Source organism: Charadrius vociferus, unplaced genomic scaffold (assembly GCF_000708025.1).
Source record: "Charadrius vociferus isolate BGI_N301 unplaced genomic scaffold, ASM70802v2 scaffold248, whole genome shotgun sequence".
NCBI lineage: Eukaryota > Metazoa > Chordata > Aves > Charadriiformes > Charadriidae > Charadrius > Charadrius vociferus.
This window is the reverse complement of record NW_009649851.1, coordinates 714,003-725,487: the sequence shown is the minus strand read 5'-3', so window position 1 is coordinate 725,487 and position 11,485 is coordinate 714,003. Positions and strand designations below refer to the sequence as shown.

Genomic DNA, 11,485 nt, shown 5'->3' with positions numbered 1-11,485 from the left:
CAAAAGTCAACCCTGTTTCAATTACTGGCCCACAAAGCAGATTCCCAAAGTTATAACCTAGCTCATCAGTGACCAAGCAGTGACCAGGCAGACATGTAGATTGTACATATGCTGTACATCACTTCTTTTTTTTGTTAATGATTTTGTTTGTTTTTTTTTTTCTCCTGATTTCAATAAATACCTCCCAGAATAACCCCATTGTGTATGTATCTCTACATAGAAATTTCTATTTCTATTGTGTGTCTATTTCTACACACCCTTCCAGCTGTGTTCCAGAATTTAGTGCCAGTGCCTTCTTTAACCAAATGAAAAAGCAATGTGACAGTAGTGACTTTCTTCCTTTTGGTGCACCCCCTAAAAACATCCTGTCATTTTTGTCTCTGACAGTTACAAGCTGTTCATGCACCAGCACTCAATCGCTGCCAGAGTGTCTTGTCTGGCCTTTGCAAAAAGTTAAACAGGGAGGAATTATTAACTCCTAGAATTATTGTAAAAACTTCTTGCACCTTGTCCCATGGTTCAGCTACATCAATGCCTTTGCCATTGGCAAGACGGTGACACAATTTGTACACACACAATTTAAAACTACACAGCAGCTGGCTGAGTTATCAAATGGGATCATCAAAGCAAACTAAAACAATAGTTTTTCTTCTAACAATACACCACAGATTTTTGCTGGTCTTCTATAGCGCAACAAAATTGGGAGAGAAGGCAACCGAATGCTCTCCTCCGGTATACTGACAACACACCTTTGCCATCAAATTCTCTGCCTCCGCGCATTTGGCTTTTAAAAGACATGTTACACCAAAATGTTCCTTCTTCTTGGTGAGAACACTTCATTTGAAAAGACTAAGTGTAGCACACTTTGGCTGCAAGGGCTTAACCCACATTACCCCAGTGGACTTCTGAATTGAGCAGATGCACAATCGGAGAGTAAATCTAAAGGGTGACCACGCTGCTAAAAAGGGATTGCGTGAACAATTCCATACCCTAAATATTTTTTTAAAATCACACAGCCCTTTTTGCAGCCTTATTACTAAATGAAACAAAACCACTGCATTGGCAAGCAGAGGTCCGCTCGTCACCGTTATTCCACTACACTTCAATTAGGTCCTTGCTCTGCACACAACTATTCTCGCCATCTGAAGCACAAGCTACAGTACCCTTTCTCTATTAAGACAGCTTTAAGCAACAAAAGAATGGATATTGCAGAGCCTAGATTATTCTGCTCTGCTGGCTTTTTGATTCCTTTCCCACAGCGAGAACTCTGTAGAAGTCTAACAAGACAATAACACTCCAAATCCCGCAGCACACAGACGCAGCCTGAGGAGCCCACATGAAAGCTGTCATCCATTATTGCGCTGTCAGTCAAGGAACAGGACAACCTATGAGGCCACAAATTAGCCTCATTAGCTCTTGTGTTTTTGTGACATTTCTGGTTTTAAGCATGCAATATGCTCTGGGCTGGTAGCTCAGAGGCATTAGAAAGCATTAGGAGAATTAGCAGCTTAGTTTCTGTTAACAAAGTTATTTTTCCGTCTCTATTGAGCTACCCAAGGGGAAACTGTTCAAGTAGGTACTTTAGTAAAGTTCACTGACATCAGACAAATGGTTTAAATGCTCAATTTGGGATTGCTCCATTCCAAGTGAGCGGAATTCAATTAGGCCTCCACAGAAAGCTAAAACTGCACTTCCCAAAGCCAGGCACATTTTAATAACAAAGTACCCATTGTGTAACAAGGTACATGACCAAACCCACCAAAATCTCGCTGACCCAAAAGACAGCGTTTCATAGAAGACAGATGAATCCACACGTCCTAGCAATTACTATGAAGCTGCTGCTTGTTTCCAAAGGTGGCAGAAGATTTCTACTCAGCTCCATCTTATAACGTTGCATTAAACAAACGTCTGTAAAACCATAAATACTGTGTGACTGCAAACTCCTTCATGGACACGGAGTCTCCTGGTTACATTATTCTAGAGCTGTTGCAATGGTAGATTGTGGCCCAGAACCAAACACCAAACAAATTTTGGTCAAGTCCCACCACATGCTTCCCAGACACACATGTCTTGCAGGAGACGCTGCCCTACCGACACACAAGTGTCTTGGGATGGAATCAGTCTCTTGATCGCCACAGCCACAGCCAAGAGAGCTGAATGCGGCGCCTGGCTGGCCTAGCGCACCCCATGCCACATCAGTCCTTTCTGGTGACTGGACCTTCGTGAAGTCACCCAGCAAACCTCAGTGAGGTCCGAGCGCTTCTGTCACTGGAAAGACCAGGCAAAGAGCCAGCATGGTTATTTCCCTATCAGGTCACGTCGAATTAGTCTCTTACATATATGATCTGCGTTTAAATCTTTGTCTTTTTTACACAGAAGATGTAGGGACATCACCACCAATCTGCCAAGAACACTAAGGCTCCATTTAGGGGACATTCAAATAGGCGCGCAATAGGACAAAAGGAGAGGATGCAATTGTACAAAGAAGTACCACAGATTCTCAAAGGCACTAATAGCCAAACGGTGAGAAGCATCAGCACAGCCAGCAGAACAGGAACGAGTTAGTCTTTTTTGATGCTTTCTACACCCTTGTGTTAAGGCAACTGTTTCCAAAAAGCTATCTAGTTATCACTGTTCTCCACAGTCAGAAGGACTTTAATAGCAACAGCTGAGATGGCGCCCTACATACAAGCTTTCAGCCCACACAGTGATTTCAAATGTGGCTTTCATCTTGCAGGGCCAATTCACTCCCATTGATTCAGCCCAATAAGTAGGTATCTATGACCGTGAAATACCACAAGGGAGAGCAGCAAGATTTGTCATCCATAGCAATATCAACCACAAGATGTACTACATATTTACTCATAAAAAACTCTGTTTTCCTTCAAATTTTTGTGTTCTCTAATACGGAGTAAGTTAAACACAGAAACAAGCTATATGTGCACGGCTGTCCTGCCAGCCAACTGTAACAGCCTCCCAAAGTAAATCCATACTCCCACATATAGATGAAGAAGAGCTCATTCAGAGCAGACAGCTAAGGAAAAAAATAGGACTGCGCACAACTTCCCAAGACACCCTGAGTTTTTGTGGTTTAAGCAGGGGCTAGGTAGAACCATCAAGCCCCTCAGAGCACCTCTGTGGCTTCAGACCAACGCAATCATACCAAAAAAAAAAAAAAAAAAAAAAAAAAAAAATCAACTGTAATTGTCAAACTCTCCTCTAATAGCTACCAGACCTTGAGTCCTGTGTCACAGTAGGTGACAGGGAACCCAGAGGATAATTGCAGATAGACTTGGAAGGGCAGATGACTCGAGCTACCCTGTTACACTGGTCATCAGGAGGACTGCGATGGTCCCAAGCCTCTCTTCTCTCTCTCAACTCCAGTTCACTCTTTTTCTGTGTATGTAAAGGCCAGAATTGCAGACGACTAGGAAGGTCTCTCAAGCATTAATGTATGCACTCTCTTAACTGGGCTGGGAGACAGGAAATACTCCCTTGTATTACAGATAAGAAGCAAAACTGAATAGATGGTCTAGGCTGTAGGTACCAAAAGCTGTTTAGATCAGTGCTGTGAGGTCTCAAAAGAGAACTAATAAAGTATATACACTGAGAGATGCATACACAAGGCAGAGAACAGAAGACCTAGCGATGAGCAGAAAAGCAGAGAACAAAGTGAGGGGAAAGATAAAGCAATGAGATTTGGCTTACAACAGACCTGCCCACCCAAGGGAAAAAAAAAAAAAAGTAAAAAAAAAAGTGGGGAATCCCGTGTAGCACTTCTCAGTAATGAGGGGGGAGGCGGAAGGGAAACAGTCACAGCATGATAACCTGAAAAAACGGGAGTTCAAAAAACCAAAACAAACAATTCTGTATTTTGGTATGAAGCAAAAAAGCATTTAAGCCAAAAACAGTAAGGGCTTTTTTCTTAAGACTGGTATCCATAAAGATATATTTAATTTAGTAGTTTTTAGGAGAAAATGCACTATTTTTCCTCTTGCTTTTCTTTTTCAAAGAAAAAAAAAAGACTAAATTAAGTTGAAACTTGGTATTATAGAAAATCTTAAAAGAAATTACCTGCATCTTTAAAAATAACAGAACAGAGGCAGAATTCCAAAAGGTACAATTTAGGGAGCAAATATTAATGACAGAAAATACTGCTGCTGCTAGTTCAGGACAGTACAATGTACTCAAGTAGCAGCAAATAAGAATAAAAAGAGTTGGAAGTTTTTCCTCCCTTGGCATTGGACAAGACAAGGAGTTCAAGCAACTATTTTCATCCTTACATTCATCATCCATGCGCACACACAAACACATCACTGCTAGCAAGGCAACATGAAGGGAAGTGCCCTGCCCCACCACTGCAACCTTCCCGCTTGTCCCCACTCCTGGCTCAGCTCAGCTCCTGCAGTGCCAAGGAGTGCTGAGCTGAGCAAGGGCCTGAGAAATCACTATGCATCAGCAGAACCCCGTGAGACCAAGTCCAGTACCAGAGAAGCCGAGAATACAAATTCTTAATTCAAACAAAAGATCAATTCAGCTACGTCAGATGACAGCCACCTCAGCACACTCATCTGTGGATGGCCATATATGTCTATAAATGTTGATCTCTTCACTATGGGGATTTTTAAAGTGAGATTTGTTTATTCATGCTCAGATTCCTCTTATAGTCATGCCAACGATAAACCTTAGATTAAAGAAAGCTTTGCAGTTTTAAATACTTCTTAGTAAGATATTCACTGTACAGTTCAATGGACAACTCCCTGATCTGAGCAACCACTTTAAAGTATTCCCTAAGGGCATCCAAAATAATTTCGTTCAATCTGATGTCTAATTAGATATCCAAGACTCTCTGATCTCTCAAAGATCGCTTCATAAAGGTTTCACTCAAAACAAAGAACGGGATTTAAATGCCTTTGGGGCTGACAAACAATAAATCTCTTCAGCTGAAACCTAAACACTGTACGGGGAATCTAAAAGGTACCTGAAGGTAACACAGGTATTGCCCTGTAACTAAAGCCAATGGAAATGGTCAGAACCCACTGTCCTGCAATTTGTTGCCATTCCCTGGATCAGGACACGGTTCAGCCGCACAACAGAGCATAAAGTACACTGGGAGTACAGCAGTGCAGCCTTTAACAAGCACAACACTGCAGAGATACAGGTGGGATCAAAGGGGCAGAAGGGATGTAAAGAGTCTTCAAAGTCACTTAGAAGATTCTGACACCCTCTTCCTTTTAAAAGGAGTGAGGACTTCAAGACCCTTCACAGCTTTGAAAAACTCAACCTAAAAATACTTTAGAAGCTGCTTTACAGATTTTGCAGTTAGCTTCTGTCAAAAACTCCTGCGTGGTGCCTGGAGGGAAGCAGACAGTACCTTCTGAGCGGTGGATGCAGGTATGCTGGTTATCACTTAGAAAGAACCCTTCCTTACAGCGACATTCATAGCTCCCCACAGTGTTGACACAAACATGCTGGCAACCACCGTTGTTGAACATGCATTCATCTGTATCTGAAAGAGAAAGAGAGAGGAGACACTCAATACACAGTACAGACAGCCATCTACTTGGCATGTCACCACCCAGGCAGCTTAGACACCCCAGGCTAGCCTGTTGTTGTTGTGCTGTCACCCTTGGGAAAATATATTTTTGCCGCTGCTCTTGCCCCGATTGCAGTTTGACCAATCGGTCGCAGGGCCCCCAAGAAATGCTGGCCAACTAACCAGAATTACTGGTTACAACTAAGGCAGAGTAGCCTGGCTGGAGCCAGAAGCGGGGCTCTACGCTCACCTACGCGGACGGACCCTGCCTCGCAGTGCAGCTGGACCGTACTGCACTCAGCAGCCTGGCACGCTTGCAGCTAGGCTGAGCATCCACACATGGTTCTATCTTGCTCAGTGGGACACAACTTTGGCTCCAAACCCACACAAGCTATAAAAGGTGTTTTTCCAGAAAGCGCCCCATTCTGAAGCAAAGGTGGAACAAGAAAAATACAAACCTCGAAATAAATTTAGCTTAAAACCTATCCCCTGCTCCTTACTTTCAGCCTAGTGAGAATTCACACATCACATCTGTTCTGATGCTCAGTTTGATTTATTGTCCTCCTCCCTCAACTCTAGGTCACCACCACTTACCATCAAGGCTGCTGCTGTGCTGCCTGACTGCAGTCAAGGACAACAGCAGAAGTTCCAGAAATATTTTTAATGCTGATATTGCAATATTCAGAGCTTCAACAATACCAGAGAATATAGAAAAGCTCTGCTTCCAAGATAACCAAGAGAAACAAAGAGCAGAAAAACTTCAGCTAAGCTTCTGAACAACACGATGCTCATCCCAACCTCCATTTCTTTGGACTTTTACCCCTTAATAAGTGCAGGTCTTTGTAACCACTACCAGCAAATAATTTTCCTACCCTAATTTTCAGAAAAGCCAATTTGAACAGGAAGCAAAAATCCTCAGTCCCTTAAAAAATAGGACAAAATGTTGCTGAGGCAAAGCACTGGTCTCATTTGCAAATTCATATGGAACATCATGTTTGCTCCCTGTTCTGTTCATTGTTCCTGTGCTAATAGTACAATGTTTTTAATTTAACATTGTAGCATTTCTGGCATAAAACAGCTGTCTTCTGAAAAAGAAGAAAGTGAAAGGCTTTTAGTAAGAAGCATAACATAGTATTACAACAGATTTAATTTCTACTGAAGGCAACGAGTAAGCCAATTGAATGCAAAAGAATGTGACCTGCTCCAGCAAAGAGAGCGGCTGACATATCTCCATCACAGAGGCTGAGTATTTGAGAGTTCTACAGTGATGTGAATGTGCAAACAATCATGAATAAACAGCCACCATGAGTCTTTAGCACTACAGATTTGAACTCCAGCAGATGTTTCTGTCTCAGAGACCTTGGAAAGCTTTCAAAAAAATCATCTCTTTCCAACAAGTAATTGTCTATTTGGCTTAAACCCAGGCACACAGCCGAGATCTTCAAAAATAAGGGTGAGAGGAGGGCAACCCTGGCGTGAACAAAGTAAATAAACAGATTAAGAGAAGATGTGATCCAATTTGCTGCATGCCAAAATATTTATTTAACATTTACATCACATCTCAAAATTGGCACGTCAGTGGTAAAAACTTCATTGTATATCAATGACGTTTTATTTTATTTTTAAAAGTCTGCCATGCAATACTGACCAGCTTCCCAGTACCATAGCAGGTGGTAGATTTTGATCTAAGTCATGTCTAGTAGGTTTTACTGATCACAAACAAGGCAGCTGAAGTATGCTCTAGAGGGGCTACTGGATACAAAGAGAATATACCCTTTGGTGGCATTGTGTTCCTTCACATTCATCCCTTCGTGGTAACCTCAACTGAACTCCACTGTGTGTTTACACAAACGCACTAGAAAAAAATTAAGATGGCCTTCCTTTTATTTTAAAGTATCAGCAGACATTTTGCTTCCCTCTCTACTTTCTTTAGTAAAATATTTCAAAATTAGTGACTCCATCCTCTCCTCCACTTGCCCTGTAACAAAGTTAATATGTGGGCATGAAGTTAATACATGGGCACGCACGAGGTTCCCAGCAGGGGAAACCCAACACAATCCCACTGAAGACTCCAGAGCTTTTCTGATTTGTCCCAGCAGATGATACAGCCCAGGGATGGTCTGATCCCCCACCTGATATGCCACACACTACCGGGAAATACCCCAGCCAAGCTAACTACAGTCTTAAAATTACACTGTGAGAGCAAGTTTCCCTCGGACAGACATGGAAGCCTGCCCGGACAAATCCGCACTCAGTGTGGCAGAAGAGGAAAACCTGAGCCATCTCTGAAAAAGCAAATAGGACAGGTACCACAGCGCAGGGCAGAGCCACACGGGGTACCCAGCGTGGGTGCTGGAAGCAGGACAGCTTCATCAACACGAGGCTCTGTCCCCGGGAAATCCCGCCGGCAGCACACCACGCTGCCAGCAGGCTGGCAACTCACGCACTTCTGTACACAGCTGCACTGGGTGCTGGAGAATACTATCACAGTAAAACCACAAGGTCTTGTTACCCATTTTTAAAGATTTTCACCTGCTAGCACACAAAAAGAAGGAAGCTATCAAGGTCTTAAATAAAGGAAAGAAAAGGAGGGTGAGAGAGAGCGTGTGTGCATATGCAGGGTGAAGGGAGCGTTGCCAGGACTGAATGCATTGCCAGAGTTCCATGTTTTGCTCCACACTAACCACCCAGGGAAACTCCCAGCATTTGGCTTAGTCCCTTTGTGCTTCAATGGCCTCTACCATACACAGCTACCGCACACCCCTAATTGTCTTTTCCTGACATCTTGCGTGTCAGACACAGTAAGAGCGAGAAGCCCACACCTTACAGATGTGTGAGAGAAGATATTTCTAAGCCCAGAAACACACCTGAGAACTGATCCTAAACTAACTTCGGAACTGAAAAGACAATGATAGCACATGTTATTTTACATAAACTCATTTAGAATAATAATAGATGGCACTTCACGCAGTTAAACCCAAAGGACTTAACAGAAATGTAGCGCAATTCTCCTCCTCCTTTACAGATGGCAGAAAAGCCACACTGGGAAGGTGCATCGGTACCTGGAATTCCTTACTCCCATATGCAACATCCTTCTTTAGCTGAGCTGATTCAGCCCAACAGATCGCCGTGCACTTCCCATGGATGCAGTTAAAAGGTTATGTCAGCATCACCACTCACAATGTCCATGAACACATTTCTTACCCAGGCAGTTGTGGCCATCATGAGCCAACATAAATCCATCGTAGCAAGTACAGCGGTAATTTCCTGGAATGTTGAAGCACTCGTGGACACAGCCTCCATTGAAGTCATTATCGCATTCGTCAATGTCTAAAGAATAAAGCAAAAGTCAATATGATGGATGCTTGCCTGAGTGTTATAGACAGAGATGCGACTGTGTAGATGTGAGCAGCAACTGCTGTCCAAAATAATCATTGTCTTGCAAATAGACCATACTTAACACATTACTCGCTGAATGTTTCTAAAGAACCACAAAATGCCCCAAAATTCCTGTGTAGCTTTACCTTATAGTTTTTAAGGCTACTGGTTAAACAACAAACTAATTATTCGGCCAAGTGACATTACTAGGTGAAAAGCCATGCAATCTGTTTGCCTCTGATTTTGTAAACAAGAAGAAAAATCAGATTAAGAAACAATGACTATTTTAATTTAAAAATCATCCTCCATGCTCTAAGCCATTATTTTTTAATGGCTGCATCTTCTTAGAAATACCTCATGCTGACACAGGCAGAGCATAGTGCTTCAGTCATTTTACCTTCACATTTCTTCCCTTCTCCAGTGTAACCCACTTTGCACATGCACTTGTACAGCTTCAGGGTGTTTTGACAAATAGCATCTGGGTGGCAGTCATCAAGCCCCAGGGCACACTCATCCACATCTGTGAAAAGACAGGATTCAGAGGGGATGTCAGAAGCTGGAGAACAGGGCACATCTCCTGCACACATCACTGACCAGATGACGTAAGGATGAGCACCTGTTTATAGCACGTGCATGTGTATTATATGTATTGTGAGACAGGACAGAAACATGCAGAGATTGTATCAGAACTTCAACTTGTATAATTAGCTCTACTTGCATACAGATATATTTGTATGCAATTCCGATAAATTTGTGTTAAGCTTCTGTACCCACTTAAAAATACATCAACAACAAGCTATTATAGGTTAGCTCCTCCACGAGATTTAGCTGACAGTTTTAAAGAGATTTGTTAGAGTCTGTTCATCTTTCTGGTTAACAAAAAACAGTAATTGAAAGAGTTCTTGATCACATCTGTGACATCACCCTCAGGAAGCCAAATGATTTTTAAACTAACAAGGGGAGTTTACAGAAATGTACTTTCAAAGTCACCACCAACACATTAAAAGATGGACTTACCCTTAAACAGATGTATAATTTATAAATAATGCCAGTTTTTTTAAATACAAGAATAGTATCTGTTGACCAGCACTGCCAAATCACCTGGCCAGCCATCACAAAGCACAGTACACTGAGGCAAAATATCCAGGTGGAAACTTCAGAGCAGAAAAAAATGAGGAGAAAGAGAAACACCAACAGGAAGAAGTCCTAAAGATGAAGAAATGTAGAAAGAAGAAGAGGAAGAAAAGTTACGGGCAGCAGCAGACATCAGCAGAAGTTTTTCATACAGCAGAGGAGAATTCAAACACAGAAACAGGAAGATTTCCAGCAACTAGTTAAAAAGAAGAATTGCAGAAGCACCAACCTACATATGTACGAAAAGTGACTCCCAAAACAAGAGGATGAATTGCAAGAGTATCACCAGAAGGTGACAAATAGTCAGCCACTTTTTATAGTGGGGATCACTTTCTAATGGGGAATTTCAACCAGCACCTCTCCCATTTACAATTATAGCATTCATCGCTTCTCCCTCCCTCCCCCCCCCCCTTCCCCCCACCCCATCACCAAATATGCCTGTAGGTACTGCAGTAGTTGCCAACTTCGGAAAGTATTCATGTAGTTTTAACTCCTAATGGCATTTGGCAGCAGGAAACAAGTCAAAGAGCCAGTACGAGAGCAGCAGTGCTCTTCTGGCTCTCAGGTGCACACCAAGCCGATAACAGCCATGGGGTCCTCTGCTACCACCTCCAGAAAACAAGGGGAAGATGGAAAACAGGCAGAGAGAGCAGCAGAATCTGCTTCCTCTCGAAGTGGAAAAGTCGAGCCATTAAAAAATAGAGCAGGCAGTGATTTGAGGGAGCAAATCGTGCAAGGAGGGGTGCAGTGAATTGCTGAGGGGCCTCCAGCGAGTGGGACTCAGGTAGATAGGGCAAGGGGGAAGGATGGGTAAGGAAGGAACAACAGCGGACAGAAAGAAGCATTAGCCACAGGCAGCGCGTACCCCCTGCACGGTGAGCTCTCCTCTCCCAGGGAGGCAGAGGGGGCCCAGAAAGCACACACCAGGGAGGGGGCTTTTTTCAAAGCTATGGCACAGCGATGGCAACTAGATCTCCTGCCAGCGGCAAAACGGCCGTTCTGCTATTTTATTTTTACGCTAATCCTCTGTGGTCCGCATCGCGCAGGGAAGAACAGCAAATCCCCCCCGGCATTAACTCATACAGACGCGTGGAGAAGAGGGCTAAGAAAAAGTCAGCAGGCAGAGGGAGCGAGGTTTCCTCACGCAGTGACAGTAGCCTGAGCCGAAGAGAGACCCTGGAGGAGGGAGACTGTGAGCAAACATCACAGCCTTAAACTTGGCAGCGAGGCGGGCGCGGAGGAGGCTGCAGGCAGAATGACTGGGTTTATTCCTCGGCGACCAGAGGCAGACGGAGCCGTAACAGACGCGGGGTTAACTTCCCCGCTCCTCCGGCAAAGGTGAGACCTTAACCAGGTGCCCGACCCCTCGGGGCCCGGCCCGGGACAGTCACCGGCGGTGCCCGCAGCGCCCCGCGGCGACCGACCCCCCGACCCGCC

At 43.7% G+C, this 11,485-nt stretch overlaps 1 protein-coding gene across 1 annotated transcript in view; it reads right to left on the bottom strand.

Annotated features, from left to right (window-relative positions):
- The window catches only part of SCUBE2 (signal peptide, CUB domain, EGF-like 2), a 42,037-nt gene that overhangs the window by 30,120 nt on the left and 432 nt on the right, over positions 1 to 11,485 (bottom strand). The window contains exons 2-4 of the mRNA XM_009890973.1: positions 9,312 to 9,437; positions 8,741 to 8,866; positions 5,375 to 5,509 (exon numbers count right to left, since the gene is read on the bottom strand). Of these exons, the coding sequence (XP_009889275.1) occupies positions 5,375 to 5,509; positions 8,741 to 8,866; positions 9,312 to 9,437 (387 nt within the window). The remainder of the gene's footprint in view (positions 1 to 5,374; positions 5,510 to 8,740; positions 8,867 to 9,311; positions 9,438 to 11,485) is intronic.